General features: G+C 36.9%; 1 protein-coding gene across 3 annotated transcripts in view; it reads right to left on the minus strand.

Annotated features, from left to right (window-relative positions):
- Positions 1-1356: 1356 nt before the first annotated feature.
- The window catches only part of cacnb4b (calcium voltage-gated channel auxiliary subunit beta 4b), a 32342-nt gene continuing 14985 nt past the window's right edge, over positions 1357-18713 (minus strand). For 2 of the 3 annotated variants that reach the window (XM_039667988.2, XM_039667991.2), the window contains 11 exons: positions 18067-18189; positions 17763-17890; positions 15781-15830; positions 15495-15514; positions 15241-15321; positions 13740-13798; positions 13161-13270; positions 10105-10256; positions 9891-9986; positions 7423-7611; positions 1357-3455 (listed from right to left, as the gene is read on the minus strand). In XM_039667988.2, the coding sequence (XP_039523922.1) occupies positions 3171-3455; positions 7423-7611; positions 9891-9986; positions 10105-10256; positions 13161-13270; positions 13740-13798; positions 15241-15321; positions 15495-15514; positions 15781-15830; positions 17763-17890; positions 18067-18189 (1293 nt within the window). In that variant the 3' untranslated portion in view covers positions 1357-3170. Of the gene's footprint in view, positions 3456-7422; positions 7612-9890; positions 9987-10104; positions 10257-13160; positions 13271-13739; positions 13799-15240; positions 15322-15494; positions 15515-15780; positions 15831-17761; positions 17891-18066; positions 18190-18713 lie in introns of all 3 variants that reach the window. The other variant, XM_089133887.1, reaches the window with a different exon arrangement.

Here is an 18713-nt window from a genome sequence, read left to right on the forward strand (position 1 = left end):
TTGCTTGTCAGAAAGCCACTGTTTCTATAAACTTCCAATCCAAAGGTTGGACACATTTTTTTTTTGTTTCTAATATTTTCCAACATTTTAGATTAATAATAAAGTCGTCAGGCATGGAGGTTTTGTAAGTATTCAAATAGTTTAATTCTTACTCAATGTCGCCATCTTGTGTGTAGTTTACAGCTCTGCCCACTGGACATTCTCTCTGTAGATTCCTCATTACTAACAGCTCGTTAACCCAATGCTAAAGGCTTTCACCATATTGGAACGGTCAATCCGGTCCGTGAACCCTCGAGAGCAAGTTGTGAGTCAGCAACCTGACTTCGGCGGATGCTTTTATTTTACTAAACTAACACAATACAAGACGACAACGTAGCTAACTCGACGTTAAAAACCATAATTACTTTAATTTCCTACTATCACTGTAAAACAGCTTTGGAACAATCCACATTGTTAAAAGCGCTAGCTATATAAATGAAGATGACTTGACTTGACAATTTAAAAGCCTGTATTGAGTTAATGTATAAAAACAGAAACCAACACATTCTCACCTGTGAATGGTTGTCCAATTTCTTCAGGAATGTAAATGTTGGCGGGTTTTACAACCAGAAGCGGTTAAATGTTGAGGTGTTATTTAAGCTATAAAAAACAGTATTTTTACTGTGAGTGAGGACAGCAACTGAAACGTTGACCTTTCCAAGATGGCGCATGCAGCGACGTGTCTGGAGCGGTCAAAATGTGGAATTTACGTATACAAATGGGATTCTTGCCTGGATGGTTTCAGCATTAGCTTCTCCGTCCCTAAAATTTCTATTTATTTTTGAAAACATTAAAACATATGAATTTCTATAAAAAGGTTTTTAAAATTAGAATAAATTAATTAACTAATTAATTAAATTCGGAGTCCATACAAAAAACAAAAAAACAAAACAAAAAACAAAATCCATCTAGAGGCAGGACAGCTAAAGCTAAGCATTATTAGCTTTGGATTATTAAAGAGGGGGGATAATGCAAATAATAACGTGGCTTCCTGAAAAGAGATGAATTCTTTGATGCCAAGGGAATATCCATTTCTATGAATTTGTCTTTTTGTAAGGTGCAAGCTGTCATTTCAATCCCGTTACAATGATTTTGTACAGTTAACAAAAGTATAGACAATTTAGAAAAAAAACATCACCGTATTATGAGTTTGAGCCCTCTAAACTGTCATATAGCTAGTGTAAAACCTTGAGATGGTACAATGCAGTATTGACACGTTTTAAACCACATAGAAAGTATTTTAATATAAGCTTTTCAAAATGCACCTGCTAGTCATTCATCAGATCCAAAAAAAAATCTAAAATGAATAATTAAATATGACAGTTTCAAAATGACCATTTATTTTTTCTTCTTTTCTTTTTTGTAAAAGAACTTAAATACTGCTAGATTTGCCTTTTACACAATTATATTCCATAAAACATTTTTTTCTTTCAAATTTGTAATAAATTAAAATGATATGCATGCAATTTTGCATTTCCATCTTCAATTTTCAACTTTCACAAAAAAAAAAAAGGAAAAATGTACACATTTTTATTCTTTTATCTGGAGCTCAGATGAAGCTGCTGTGAAACGGGAGAGAGCAGGATGATGGGAAGGGATGAACAACGTTCCGGTTTTACAGAGAAGTTCCATCTGATTGTCTCAGGCAGCAAATTCAGAGGTTTCAGATTTTTTGTTTAGTCCACTTTTGGCATCGACTGCCAAATTCCTCATGTTCATTCATCCTCATTATATAATTAACAGAGAAGCATGCTCATAGACAAATGCATACAGAATGTACTTGTTGCGGCCCTTCGTTTTTCAGAATTTATTTTTTTCTTTAAAATGTATTCTTTTGAAAATGCACAAACTAGCATAAATTAATAAGGCGAGAAAATGAAAGCCATGGTTTGCCAAGGCCTTGTGTCTGTAAGTTTTAGGTCCAGATGTGAACTGTTTCCATAAGAGGATCTACTTGTCCTTGGCCAGTCCCTTTCACCCTGAAAAACGTACGATCAGAAAAACAACACTTTACGGGTTTAGTTTGTAAGTATTTGAGATCTGGACGGCAGCTGCTGCAGTTGGCAGGGTGGAGAACAGGGTGCCAGTCACTCCTAAAGAATCTTTTAGAGAAAAGATGGATCTACTTAAATTACAATGTACCAAAGTGCCATTATTTCTGCCATTAAATTATGAAAATGAATCTTAAAAAAGTCTTGCTAACTCTACTGAGGACTAGACCACAGCGACATTTTTTTGTTCTTCAGCATTCCTATGTTATGCATCTCTTTAAGCTGTCTTTTCTAACTGGAAATGAATGCCTGGCACGAAACGAGTCCATGGCACTGGATGCAGTGCGTCATGCTAAACTGCAGATGACTGTGGCTGTCTGTGGTTGTTGGCTGTTTACGGCAGAAGTTATGTAGAAATACCTCCGCCTAAGATTTCGAGGCTTTGGAAAACTCCAACGATCATTGTATTTAGGATTCCATTTTCTGTAACAAAAGACAGCTGGCAGTAGGTTTGTTTTACATTATTACTGAAATGTTCCAGTTTGGCAGCCAGTTTCTCGGGGTCCTGCTTATTGGTCTGTCCGCTCAAGTTATGCACTAATGACAAGGGAAGCATGCGGTCAGGTAACATGCTGGCAATAATGACATAAAGACTAACTGAGCTCCTTATTCGGTTTTCAGGGATCCTGCATACACCCTTTGAAACCATCCGATTCTCTGCTATTGCTAGCTTCACAGAATATTTGCTTTTAAGGGCCAACCAATCATTCAATTCCATTTTGAAGTTAAAAGGTTGCTTGGAAGAAGGAAAACCTGCCTTTTTGCAACAGAATAGACAAAAAAAAAAAAAAAAGTCAACAAGCATATTAACATGGGAAAGCATAACAACTGTCTCCAATTGCATGTTAAAAGGTCCTCTTTCCCCAGGCAGACGCATCGAGCCTCGAATAAGCAGGTGGGAATGCAGGCTTTGGTCAGATGGCGAAGGTTCAGGAGGGGCTAAACAGTTTCTGCTTTGTAGCTCAAGAGACCCTAACAAAAGGAAAACATAGTGGAAGATGTATACAATTGTGGACAGAAGCCATCTTGGCTCGGTGGCTCTGTGGCTCAGGCTTGGAGGACGAAACGGGGCGGGGTGGCTCAGAGCCGGTGTCGTGAGTCCTGGCTGTAGCTGCCTGGGGAACTGCGGTTGCGGTGGGGCTTGTAGGTGTCCTGGTAGGGGTCCTGGTAGCCCTGCTGCTCTTCCATGTAGTGGTGGTCTCGACCGCTGCCGCCGTGCTGAGAGCCAGAGGAGCCCCGGTTCCGCCCCTTGTGCGCTCGCTCGTTGTGGTAGTTCTCATCTGAGGTCATCAGGTTACGCCGTTCGTTGGGGGTGGAGTTGTCCCCGGTGTGGTTGGCGTGCCGTGTTTTTTGTCCCTGTTGATTCTGATGTACAAGTACCAAATAAATTAAGAACCAGCACCCATACTAAAAGGGATAGTTCACCCAAAAATGAAAATGGAGGATTTTTCTTGAGGTGTGCCTTTAGCCCATTTGTACCCTACAAAAAAACGCTATTTTATGCTCACAACACAAAGATCTTTTTTTTTCTTTTTTCTGCTGAACACAAAAGAAGATCATTTGAAGAATGTCGGTTAACCAAACAGTTCTGCCCTACAAAGGCAAAAGACCTTAACTCACCAGAGTGTGAAACTGAGAAAAATGACTTTAAAGTTTTTTTGTTGTCCAGCCAATTGTATGATAGGTAGGACACTGAAAATTTACCAAGTTGTTGTCATAATGAATATATTTATCTACATAAAAAAAATTTGAGCTCAAACTTGACCTTTGACCTTTATTCGGAAGTTACTGTATTCTGCCTTTGCATTATCTGCAAAACAATAATGGGTCATACAAAGGCAAAATACCTTAACTTCTAATTTATTGACCATTTCGACTTTTATCACTCTATACAAACATATCTATGATAACAATGAAAGGATTAAAATAACATTTAGTGAGTTCTGTCTAATAAGGATTAATTTTACATCAATAGAATATTTAAAAAAAATAATGAGAAGGCTATTATCTGTATTGGATCATTTTAAAACTTTATTTTTGTACTTTAAGTAAAATAACACTTTAAGAGGTAGGAATGTAACCTTCCAAAAATATTTCTTATATTTGAAAGGTTTGATTTGGTTATGTAACTTTCTCAAATACCATTTACCCTTTTCTGACAAAACGTATAGGAATATGCTTAAATCTGATGACGTGTGTATGTTTTCTCTTAACTGTTTTAATATTTATTTTTTTTTGGACAGAATGAAAATTTATTTAGAACCACGTGCATGTACAGACTACAGTTTTCACTCACAAATTTTATGTGATTCGGATTGATTGTCTTCATATCAGTTTGACAGTTTACAAAGAAGGGAGTCTAACAACAAACTGATTTGTATTAAATTAACGTTTGTTAACATTAGTTATGCATTGTGAACTAACATGAACTAACAATGAAGAGATGGATTTTTATTAACAACTTTAACAAAGATTAATAAATACTGTAATGTTTTGTTCATTGTTGGTTCATGTTAGTTAATACATTAACTAATGAGCCTTATTGTAAAGTGTTACCAGAGTAGGCTTAATAATATGAAACAATTTGTACCCCCTGTTCATAGTCTTCTTTTTAGTAAAATGTAATACCGGTGGAATTTGTACATGTAAGTTTGACTTATAAAACATCATTTATTTAAAATAATTTATATGAAATAATTCTCACTATTTTTTTAAAGCTATGCATGTTAAACGACAAAAAACACATGAGATATTTTACACTATGAATGCACCACGAGTTTTACCAGCTTTAAGTAAACGCAACCTTTAATTCACGTCTGTTGTTTTTTTCTGACAACAGCAGTGACCAAGTGCTATAGCTAGTCTTTTAGCTCTTAGTTTTTAGCTTAGCCGGGACAATTTCATAGTGGTTGGTATAAACGGGACTTCTGGTCATACTAGCTACAGCGACACTTAAAATTGTCAACTAACGTTACCGACAACTTTGCACTTTGATAGATTAGGCTAGCCAAACGGCAAATGATGGATTTAAAAAATGGATTTGTCTTCTCAGTGGATGTTGTTTTCAATGGATTTTGACCATGTTTAAAAAAAAAAAAAGGTAAGCTGCGATCTGTTATATTTGCTGGGTTGGTTTGTGTGTGTGTCTGGTAATGTTTTCTCCTCGCCCGGGGAGGTGTGTCGTGAGGCGTGTTGTGAAGCGTCCCCAACCTACTCGCGTTGTTTTCAGTCAGTCAGTGGACTGTCAGATTGCCACCCTGTGTCACGAGAAAACTTGTAGACCTACTAGTACTAGTTAATAATAGTATCACTGCAACAGCGGTACAATTTTGTTTTCACTTTTTTTGATGCATGTAGCAAAAGTGCTTCAATTACATATATGCATAATAACACCGTAACTTCAGCGTTGGAACTCGTTGCTGGTGGGTAAAACAAAGGCAGAGTGCCTAACTTCACCGTAACGTAATAATGGCGTTCTAGAGTGCAGCGGTACAAAGCTAAAAGACCGTAACTGATGTTAAGGGCTTCTGCCTTTGCTTTTACTCTGCTTTTGGAAGTTACGGCAAAAACAACATCTTATTTTTAGCAGAAAATAACAAAATTGACGCAAGATATTTGTCCACATGATAAAACTGATGTCCATTGTTCCAAATATGACAATAACTCATTTTGACCAAAATTGAAGTTAAGGTCTTTTGCCTTTGCACGGCAGCGTTGATGGACATCATTGACTTCCATAGTATGGATAAAAAAATTCAGACATTCGGTTACCAACATTGTTCAAATTAGCTTGTTTTGTATTCAGCAGAAGAAAGCAGGTTTGGAACAACTTGAGGATGAGTAAATGAAAGGCTCACCAGCATGGGGCAAAAGGCACACATTATTTATAGAAATACATTAGGTAAAATAGTATGTTTTTAATAATGTCTCAGTTAATACTTGCTGCTTTAGCAAAGTTTGTACCATTTTCTGTTTATTTTGAAAAAGCAATTAATTTTAAATATAGTGTCATTAAAATATGTTATATAAAATATATATATATTAAAAATACAGAAGCAAAATTATTTCAAAAAGATTCTGAAAGCAGGATTTAATATAAATTTAATATAGTATTTTATTATACGATATGATTAATATCATATTTTTAAATATGATGGTTTCATTATAAATTTGTGCTAGTCAATTTCCTGGTATTAGTGTCATTATTTAACACCCAAAAAGCACGTCTTAAACCAGACGCTAATTGGTATATTCCGTTTGTCATTATGAAAATAACCCAGCTGCATCTATGTTCTTTAATTTGCACTTCGTCAGTAGATCACACGTAGTACTTTCCACTCCCATCTGCGCTTTTTTAGGAAGAGCACTCTCATCGTAATTTGCCCCGTTTCGTAAATCTGGCCCTATGTGTTAAAGGGATAGTTCACCCCAAAATTTTGTCAGTAATTAATCACCCTCATGTTCTTCCAACCCCGCAAGACTTTCGTTCATCTTCACAAATTTAGATATTTTTTGATGAAATCTGAGAGCCGGCACACTCCTTCATATTTCATTCTGCCGGACCATGAAAGTTAGTAAACACATTGTTAAAATAGTCCAATTGACTACAATTGTAGTTTATCAAATGACGAGAATACTTTTTGTGCGCAAAAAACACCAAAATAACGACTTTATTCAACAATTCATTTTCCTCCATGTGGGCCTCTGATGTGAGTTCACGAGAGCACCACGAGGCATGCCAGAGAATTGAGAAGATGACGGAGATGGGTCTCGATGTAGTGTTTGAAATGGTTCTTAAGTGTGCATTTCCTGGATGTTTGAATCGTTCGTAAGAAACCAACGAGAAAACGTAATAGTGCCTTACCAATGCCTCAAAATGAAAGGCTTTCCTTTCACACTTTCCCCATCAAATGATCGTGAGCATCGTCATCTCAGTTCTCGCGCATGCGTCATGGTGCTCTCGTGAACTCGCGTCAGAGGCTCTCATGGAGGAAAACGAATAGTTGAATAAAGTCGTTATTTTTGGGGTTTTTTTGCGTACAAAAACTATTCTCGTCGCTTGATAAACTTAAGGTTGAGCCGCTGTAGTCACTTGGACTATTTTAACGATGTTTTTACCAACTTTTGCAATTACCTAGCAGCCTATGAAGGAGTGAGCCGGCTCTCAGATTTCATCAAAAATTTCGTAGTTTTTGTTCCGAAGTTGAACGGAAGTCTTACGGGATTGGAATAACATGAGGTTGAGTAATTATTACTGACAGCATTTTCATTTTTGGGTGAACTAACCTTTTAAGTAGCCATCTGTGTGTGATGTGCGTGTGTGACTGCGCACCTGCAGGCCGGATATGGCAGACGTAGTGTAAGGGGCCAGGGCAGCAGGGCCGAGGTTCCTGCCCAGCAGAGGGTTGAGTGGGGTACTGCTGGAGGTGTGGGTGGCCTTCCAGTACGCCTCAAGATACTCCGCCAGGTGCTCGCATGCGTCTTCCAACTGATTCTCGTCCAAGATGATGTCAAACATCTCCTGTTAAAAAGGAAACACATTCAAAAATATAGACAAAGTATTAGAGTGATGGGCAAGACTTTATTTCGATAGTCCACTTTAGACATTTTACTAAATAAAGTATTAGTAGTATTAGTAGACTGTCTGGAGCACTTTATTTTAATGGTCCCCAACAGACATTCTACTGATTACAAGTAACTTTGAAAGTACATGTCAACTTATTCTACTAACCCTAACCTAACAGTCTACTAATTAATGAGAGTTAGTTGACATTTAGTTGCAAAGTTACCTATAGTTATTTAACCCTCAGGTGCTCTTCGGTCATTTCTGACTGAAAAATTTTCTGTTTTGAAATTTTAAAAATCACAGCTTCATCGTAATGTTACGAAACTTGGTGACTTTTATGGCATTGGGTATGTGAACACACAAAAAAATTGAGGTCATGATCCGAGCAGGCTAAGTGGTCGTAAAAAAAGTAGTTACACTTGAGCTCTTCGGTCAAAAATGACCGACCATAGGAAATGAATGGGAAATTGACAAAAACACAAAAACTTTGAGAATTTTTGTATGTACAATCGACAAATCGGACACCGCAGGAAAGGGGTGACACTCTACAACAGGGGTCCCCAACTGGCGGACCGGGGTCCAGGTCCGGACCCCAATACCTTTTTATCCGGACCTCTAAACATTTTTATTAAAAAGTTTATGAAAAAAAATAAAATTATTTTTTACTGAAAGTAATTTTTGAACAGGCGTGCGCGCGGGCAGCTATGTGTGTCAGGTCCTTTGCAAGAGCCGGGTTCTGGAGAGATCACAAACTTTGGCTTGTACACACATTACTATGATATTTGTGAATTGATTATTATGGCTTTGTCAAATGAGAAAAGTGGACTCTGAAAACCGCATCTTTCGAGATGAGTGGACTGAAGTGTACGCGTTCATTTTTACAGCTCTACGAGGCCCATGTGTCTTATTTGTTCGGAGTCTGTTGCTGTTGTTATAAGTGGAAACATCAAGCGGCATTTCGAGACAAGACACACAACTTTCAATGAAAATTATCTGCCAATAAAAATTATGCTTCCTGTTGCTGTTATTTATGATGAAAAGTTTGACATTTGAATATTTGCACTAAAATGAAATAATACTTGAATGAATTTCAACAAAATCAGTTGAATACATTTAAAGATAAAGATTTTATTGTCAAAGATTTTGTCAATTTGTTGACATGGTTACAATTGAATAAAATGAAAGAACTTATTTTGCCGGGTGTTTTTGCATGTCCGGACCCTCGTTTACTGGGCTCATTGGGTTAGTGGACCTCTTGCCAATTTAGTTAAGGACCCCTGCTCTACAACATCTAGAGTGCAAAACAGACACACCCACCAACACATAGACATATAAACACACTTTTATACACATACACACCAATAAATTTTGATTACAAAAAGTATGTTTTGAATTTTTAAAAATCACAGCTTCATCGCAATGTTATGAAACTTTGTGACTTTTATGGCATTTTGTATGTGAACACACAAAAAAATTGAGGTCATGATCTGAGCATGCTAAGTGGTCTCGTGACCCCCATAGAAAATGAATGGGAAATTGTAAAAAAATGAAAAAAAAAAAATTGTGAATTTTTGTTTTTTGACAATTTGTTTTTAATAATAATTAGTTTTTGAGATTGTTTCAACTATATATTCAAAAAATAACAACAAAAAATGTGTTAATAAACAGCTGGGGAATTCACATGCCTCTCCATAGAGAGCTGTACATGCCATCTGGTTACACCATGATTTTATGCTTTTTCTATATACTATAACCAGATGGTGCTAATTTTCTTCAAAAACATTTTTTTTTCCCTAGACCTAGACCTAGACTCTATATTAAGTTAAAATACTGCATTAATATTTTTTTGAAAAAAATAATATATATATAGCAATATATATATATATAAATATATTTTTCCATGGCAAAAATAAACCATAAATATTGCATAAATATTAATAAATTCAATTTAATTGTCTCAAAATACTAAATTAAAAAGAATAAATATTATAGAACAAAAATAAATTCCATTGGTTTTACTGGGATGGAGAAAGTTTCATTTTTAGGTGTCCGGTCACTTTTGACCGGGAAGATAACAAGTGTGACTCCGAAACGAAGAGCACCTGAGGGTTAAAGCTAAAGTAGACTTTTAAAATAAAGTGGTGAGGTTGAGATTAAAAATGCATAAAGCTGGAGTCATTTCTGTATTTTCCATCCATATGTGTGTTCAGGTTTATACGTAAAAGAAGACGTACCGGAGGACACTGTGCTAGTTTATCTGCTGCTACGAGCTGTACATTGAGATGTTTACTCTGCGACTTTCCTCTTGACTTGATGAGCCGCTGGAGGACCTACAGAACAGAAGAGTTGGTTACACAGCAAGAATAGTAAGTTCAGATTTTGTAGTTTGATCTTTTTTTCTAGTAAAACACTAAAACCATGACACAAGAGCGTCTCTGAATGTCGCACCTTTGGCGAGGACACTTTGACATGGACGATGATGGGTGCTAGTGAAGTTTTCAACAGCTGAGCAGGATGGTTGATGGTGTCTGCATCCAGCACAACCAGCTGGAGTGAGCGAGCAAGTTCAAATATGCGCTCAATCTCGCTCTGTACCTCAGCTGTACATGCATATCACACAAAGATTTAGATATTAGTTTAAAGTTTGCACACAAATAGAAAAAAAAGCAGGACTTGGAAGTGATTAATTTTGACATTTGAGAATGTGGTGTATATGATTATATATTGCATTTGATCGCAGTATGTTAGATTAAAGTGCCCCAATTATGCTATTTTAAAGGTTCCTAATTTCATTTTGGAGGTCTCCAACAATAGAGCTGGTAAGTCCCGCCCCTTCCACTAACCCCGCTGGACCTCTAGGTTGAAAAACCGTCAATGCAAGTGAATGAGAGAAAATAATTATTTTCTAATCCCTTTTGAATTGTGCAATGAATGTAACATATGTTGTCTGTGAATTTTTTATATAATGTTTCGTGTAAAGAATGCTACAATTTAGCGAGTAGAATTTTCATACGGTTAGACTTTGGGGTGAGAGCACTTTGTGGACTACTACTCTTTCGACGTGTTGGATATACATCACCCCCACTAGCACACGGATCCCGCTAAACATGCCTGTGTCTTTGGTGCACTTCACCACCTTCTTTCAGGGCGAGGACAAAGTAGTTGAGCGTGGTTGTGGAGGGAAAATGTGTTATGCGGCGATGTCACATATGCGACGTGTATCGCATATGTCTATTCCACAACTGCTTGCCAAAGAATCATACAATATACTGTCAAACTCGTTACATGAGAAATTATATAAAAAATTCACCGACAACATATGTCACATTCATGGCACAATTCAAACGGGATCAGAAAATAATTATTTTCTCTCATTCACTTGCATTGACGCTTTTTCAACCTAGAGGTCCACTTGAAGTTTTACGGATGGGCGGGACTTACCAGCTCTATAGGTCTACATGCATCAAATGGCAAAAAAAACACTTTAATTTTCTCATTATATGCATTGCAGTATTACCACTTTTCTTACGGTGTCTGAAACGGTTCGATAAAGGATTCAGTTCATTGGTCTGATAGCCCAGTCTGTTGTGATTGGTCTACTGCTTACAGCACATGTTGGAAGTGAAATGCCCATTACTATATCTGAATTTCAACGCCGGAGGCTTCCTCAGCACTTATACACTGTGATACGAACACTAACAATGGTGTCGGCTTGCGTCTTCTCAACATGTCTTTTCGAGAAAAAAAAACAACCAAAATCTTCCAGGCCTCAGCTACAACACTCTCAGAAAAAAAGGTACAAAAGCTGTCACTGTGGCGGTACCTTTTCAAAAGGTAGACTTTTGTACCTAAAGGGTGCATATTGGTACCTTAATGTACATATTAGCGCCTAAAATGTACATAATAGCACCTAAAATGTACACATTAGCACCTAAAATGTACATATTAGTAGCTAAAATGTACATAATAGCACCTAAAATGTACATATTAGCAACTAAAATGCACATATTAGCACATAAAATGTACATATTAGCTCCTAAAATGCACATATTAGCACCTAAAATGTACATAATAGCACCTAAAATGTACATATTAGCTCCTAAATGCACATATTAGCACCTAAAATACACATATTAGCACCTAAAATGTACATATTACCACCTAAAATGCACATATTAGCACCTAAATGTCAATCCCAGACAGCAAACTGACATTGAATCAACGTGGAAACGACGTCTCTCATGACATTAAAACAACGTTGATTTTGCTCATCGAATTAACGTTGAACCAACGTCAGACGCGGCATTCTTCAAAGCTAAATGAAAATCGAAAATTGGTTTGCTTTCATAACGTTGAAACAACGCGTTGATTTCAAGTTGATTTTCCGTTAGTTTTGAAAGAATGACGCGTCTGACGTTGGTTCAACGTTAATTCGATGAGCAAAACTATGTCAGATCAACGTTGTTTCGATGTCATGTTTCTACGTTGATTCAATGTCAGTTTGCTATCTGGGATATTACCACCTAAAATACATAATAGCACCTAAAATGCACATATTAGCACCTACATGTACATATTGACACCTAAAATACATAATAGCACCTAAAATGTACATATTAACACCTAAACGTCCATATTAGCACCTAAAATGGACAAAGGTTTACCTTTTGAAAAGGTACAGCCTCAGTGACAGCTTTTGTACCTTTTTTTCTGAGAGTGAACTACAGTATTTGAGGGCGGGTCAAAGTAGACGTTGAAGGGCAGCCAATGAAGACCAGACTCGTCGCAAGGGCTGTGTGAACTGTGCAACTGCACAGGGCCTTGCACCACTAGGGGGCCTCGCAATCCAGTCGCTGTTGACTACAAACATGGCATTTCACCGAAAAATGGTGAGCTAAAGCCTAGTTCACACTACATGATTTTAAGCCAGATTTAAGCCCGATTTGCAAATCGTTGAGCTCGCCGACAGGTCAGGGTGTTATTGCGTGCACACCGCGGGGGATTAGCGGGCGATGAACACTCGCCAATCTGTTAGTATCAAAGAGCCAACGACGTATCAAAGACGCTCGCAGACATTTAAAACATCTATTCGTGTCTCAGCCGCGAAGCTTCAGCCTCTCTCCGTGCGAGAACATGCACAGTCAAGTCAAGTCACCTTTATTTTATAGTTCTTTTTACAATACAGATCATTTAAAAGCAGCTTTACAGCGATCAACAGGAAAGTAATGATTCAATGATGCAAACAGAGTTTAATTCGGCTGTAAAGCAGCTCTAAAAAGAAAATAGGGTCATTGTTCAGCTGAAGTCAGTTCAGTGTTGGGCAATAACTTCATTTATCATGCACTTTGATCTTTGAAATTTTGCTGAACTTTTATATTTATAAACAGACACATTACACATGCAAGGTAAAATCCGAAAAAGTATAATAGGGGCACTTTAAATTTAACCTGCAATATTTCTTTAACAACCCTGTCAGTTATGTTTAGGCTCTCTCTATATCTTACCAAGACTGGATCTGGTATTTGAGCGCTCAATAATGGCTCTCTTGCTGGGATTGTTAAGCACTGATCTCTTTGCCAGTGAGATGTCTGCTGTCACACGTGTGATAGTTATCCTAGGATGATAAATACATGATCTATAGTTAGCTGCAGTGCAAATCTGTAATTATAACGGTCCCACTTTATATTAAGTGGCTTTAAGTACTATGTACTTACATTGAAATTAATAATTTGATACAATGGACTTATTGTGTACATACATGTTTTTACATTGTACTTATATTTGGAAAATACCTGCATGTAATTACAGCTGTAATTAATAAATGTAATTACATTTGTAATTACACAGTTGACCCTTCCCTTACACCTTAACCCACCCTTAAACCGACCTATACAACCACACCTAACCCTAACCTTACCCGTATCACACCTCAATAGCAACAAAAGTGTTTTACAATACAATCTGAACAAAATAAGTACATTGTACTTATTTTTCGATGTAAGTACATAGTACTTAAAGCCACTTAATATAAAGTGGGACCGAAATGACAGTGTAATCATCTATAAACCACTTTTGTTACTTACCTGCCGTCAAACCGGTGTTTCAAGAAGTCGAAAAGAGCTTTCTGCATCATATCAGTGACCTGTACAAAAGATATTTTTTAAACAACCAAAATATAAATACATATTTATTTAACAATTTCATTTTTAAATAATATTATAAAACCGTTAGTTCCTATCCTTGATTCTGATTGGTCAATAGCTGTGCTTTATTCATGATAAAACATGGCTATGACCACTTCACCCAACGGTTCTATTTATCTAACACAGTCTCATCCCAAGACGTCATATAACTGACGTCTTGGGGCGTATTTTGACCATACGTCAATATCCGCCTTTTTAGGGCCCCCTTAAACGTCGGTAGATGGCGATCCCGGGCCGTCATACAACTGACGCTTTACCTTTAACGTCAGTTAGGTGACAGGTTAGGTTTAGGGTTAGGTTTAGGTATGGGGTAGAGTTAGGATCCCATAACCTCATCTACCGACGTTTAAGGGGGCAGTTATATGACGTTCAGTTATATGACGTCTTGGGATGAGACCGGGTTGATTTATCACTGCGGTTCCTATGTTGTTTTTATTTGAGCTTTCATATTACACATTGGAACGTTATCGCTGTTCTTAAATAGTTTATTAATCATTTACTTACAAGTTCTAAGTAATCTTATGTACCACTGACAACTCTTAAATAACTGGTTTATAAAAAAATGCAATTCTTCATTTAGAAATGTTAAATTGATCATTAATAAATGATGAAAATACAATTATTTAACAAATTATAGATATGCTTTTAATTCAAGAAGAAAGCATTTATAGCTGTATTTATAAACTGCTTATTAATGTCTATTCATGCTTTATGAATGATGAATTAAATGTTTACTCATGCTTAACTAATGATTATTAGCGTGTAGTTATTATAAAGTGTTACCGACACAACTCCTGCCTCATCAATGCATAAACTTACTTAAAACAAATCACTGTAATTTAAACACCAAGCAGCTGTGTGAATAAATGAAATCCTTACAATAAAGCAAACCTGCATCTAGTTACGCCTTATAAAGGAGCTTGTTTTCCTTATTCATTTTGTCAACTATCTTTCTCTCACAGATTTCCTCCCTCCATCACCATTTCTGTTCTTGTCTCCCTTTTCTGTCTCTTTCTAATTTCAAACCGTGCTCTACTTTCTAGCACTGACGTCTCCTGGACCCCGGAAGGTTGTTGCCGTGGTAACGGAGCGGCGGAGAGGAGGAGTATGTTTTTGTTTTCTCTGTGTGAGGAGATGGAGAGACTGGAATAGATATTATATTTTGCTGGTATCAATAACGCAAGATGCGCACACACAGACGTGCAGCAAGTCATAAACAAAGAACGTCAGCTCTACGGCCTTGACGGGGGAATTTTCTGCTCAATGTTATTTTATGATGACTTTGCTGATTCGCCTTGTAAAAACTCTCCAGATTGGTCTGTGACAAAAGCATTTTTCCATTTGATGATGATACACCTCAACATCATTTGAGACAACCCACCTCATATCCTTTCAGGGATGGACCAACCAGCACCACAGGCCTCATGGAAGGCACAACATCATAGGGAGTCACGTGTTCAGTCTGCATATGAGATCACAGGCAAATAACAAAACACAGCGTAAAGGACAATGCTTACAGAATATCAGCTCAATACGTTAGTTTAACTTGAGAGGAATTTGTGTTTAAGACAGCGGTGACAGTCTCATCAGTGGAGGTTATAGGTTGGGATTCTTCCATCCTGTGGACACACTTACCACTTTCTGTTTCTGCTTCCCTGTACAAAGAGAGGGAAAAAAAGGAAAGTCAGAATAAAGTACTGTCAAGTTCTTCATATTTGAGAATGCCATTCAAGTCATTCATGGTCCACTGTCCCATGCTCACAAGAAGCTGCTCGATTGATCTTTAGCCTTACGCAGGACAGTGTTGAAGTAAAATCATCCACTGACGAATTGCCTACGATTCCGTTTTATTTTCGGGGAGATTCCTGAAACCCCACCCCCCATCTCCTAAAGCCCCACCCCCACCAAATCACTGGCTCACCTGATGACATCACATCCCCCAAACTGGAGGACGAGCTTCCACTGGACTTACTAAAGAAATGAGCAGACAAACAGAAAAAGAGATAGAACGTTTTTAGTCTGCTTGTCCAAACACACAAGCGGACTACTCTAAATCTTAATACTAAATGCTATAATCTCTAAGTTCTAATAGCTAATGCATAAGACCTGGTCAGACCCACACTGATTGTGACCTAGAACTGATGCTGCATGTAGAATTGTTATCGATAGTCACCTGGGTTTGAGGGTCAGTCATCCGATTTCAAACTGCGAGCTGGTGTCACCTAAGCTGATACCCAGTTTTCAACAAATCAAAAGTCAAACAATCTCACAATTCCACTGTATTTCAAGTCTCAAGTAAAGTCTCTGGTTCTCTCATTTGGCAGTCTCAGCATCAGACATTCCACCCATGGACCAGGTCTGATGCATATTTTATACAAAAATGGCAAGAGCTCTCCAAAATTCTAAGCTCAAATCTAATTAGCCTCAATGCAATTTCCACTTTCTCAGTCTTCCTGGGAAAAAAAAGTTTATATAGTACCAGGCTGCCACAATAAACAAAGTGTAGGAGGTTCATACATTCAAGTGAGACACTGAAAAAGTATATCCTTGTGCACAATAGTATATTCTGATTATTTTCAGATTTATGTCCATGGGGGAAAATGAAATCTGTATTTATTACTATATTATTCAGCTCTAGTTCTACAACAACTTGCACAGACTGTGGTACCATTATTTGAAAGGGTTACTATTTTGTAAAACCCTCAATTTTCTATTATAGATTTATATTTAACACATTCAACAAACAAAACAAAGCAAAATCAACAAATATCAAACAAAAAACAAGACAAAACAAAAAACAAATGATGATTGAATGCTCTTATTTTTCAAACAGACAGTCTAAGTGGGTGGTTCTTGGCAAGAATGTCATTGATTGTATCACCGATTTAACATTTTAAATATTTTCCCCAGGTTTTAAACATCAAACATTCAAACAAACACAAAAACAAAGACAAAAAAACAAAAAAACAAAAAACAAATGATGATCGAATGCTCTGCTTTTTCAATCAGACATTCTAAGTGGGTGCTTCTTGGCCAGAATAAACTGCACTGTGGACTAGATATCGATGTTGACACTGAAAAGGCTGGCTCTGGTACTGCATTACTGGAGTGAAGACATGCAATGAAAGAACAGTAAACTGTGATTAAATGTATTATCTGGGGTCAAATTCAAGTCATGATGTATTTGGCAAAAATAACAGTCCAGATTACATTGCATTGAAATGGTGAAAAAAATAAAGCGTACAAATTCAGGAAAATCCTCAATACCTTCTGGTTTTAAATTTCAATGCTATTCTTCCATATTTACAGCAGAAAAAGTACATTTTCTATAAAAGGCCACCTCCGTTCTTGAAACCCACAACACTTATTTAATGGATATATAGTAGGCTATATATTTAAAAATGTCTATTGTGTCCTAAAATAAGGCATTATTCTTCCTACTCTTTTTTTGCACATGTAAATAGAGGGTTGTTTTTTTTCTTCTTCAAGTACTGGAAAGTATGGATTTTTACTTTATCGATTATTTTTTTTATCACTATTCCTTGTTTCATTGATTAATATTTGGATTTTCTTATTTACATGTTCAAAATAAAGATATCAAATCAAGGCATGCAGAGACTAATATGCAATATTCTTTTTCTATAACAATAGTATCTACAGAATAGCAACTATAGAGCATTTGGTTTTCTACAGATTCAAAAGGGCATCAAAAACATGTTTTTAATAATGGATCAAATTACAGCCTCGAAATATGAAGTGGTTCACATTTTTGGAAGATTCTCCAAGATTTCATATCCAGGTTGATTTACACAAAAAAGAGAGAATATTATAAGAACAGACAGATTAGGTTGTGGAAAATCAAATGCTCCATCAACTAGGTAAGAATGTTCTGTGTCTGCTTACCCTTGTACGCGGCTTTTCTTCTGTTCCAGCTGTGCTCTGATATTCTCCAGCTTCAGGGGACTGGGGATAAAACCAATCTCACAGCCTTCTTTCACCAGCCTCCCAATCCACCAGTCATTATTAAACTTCTGCATATGGAACAGAGTAAGGACAAAAGGAATAAAAGCTTGGAAAAACTTTATCCCCTCTTAGCATTTGACCAATGATACCAGTTTTAGTAATGAATTTTGACTGGATTTTTTTTTTCTATATTCAAAGTCATCAGTGAGTCAGTAGTGATCCTTTCACTAATGGGCCACAGTACCTCTTTGATGTGCAGGAAGTCTTTTGCATCGAATGAGATGGCAGTTCCTGGCACAGGCACATCTTCATCCAGCGCACCACAGTAACTGACATTTGTCTTCACGGCAAAGGCCACTGCTTTGGCCTGGAGGTCGATGTTTTTTTTAGAATAAAAAACAAAATAAATGTATACTAAAATAAAGAACACACACACACGTTTACATCTAAATGGGGACATTCCATAGACGTAATGGTTTTATACTGTCCAAACTGTAAATTCTATCCCCTTACACTAACCCTACCCCTAAACACAACTCATCACACAAAACTTTATGCATTTTAAAAAACAACAACCTTTAATTAGTTAATTTTTGTACCAGATTTACAAATGAGGACATCCCTAAAGGGAGGTTTTAGGATATTTTGCCAGGTTTTGGTCACTTTTGGGTACAAATTTGTCCCCAATATATAGTTAAGTAGGTAGCCTGCACACACACACACACACACACTATGTTGGGGGTAATGCATTACAACATAAGGTAACACTTTACTTGAAGGGGTGTGCATAAGACTAACATGACACCTTCATAATCATGACATGACATTATGAATATTAAGAATGTTTTATGCATGTTTGTGACAACTCTCATTAAGTGTCATTCGCTCAGT

This window comes from Pimephales promelas, chromosome 8 (assembly GCF_988280905.1).
Source record: "Pimephales promelas chromosome 8, fPimPro1.hap1.1, whole genome shotgun sequence".
Taxonomy (NCBI): Eukaryota; Metazoa; Chordata; class Actinopteri; order Cypriniformes; family Leuciscidae; genus Pimephales; species Pimephales promelas.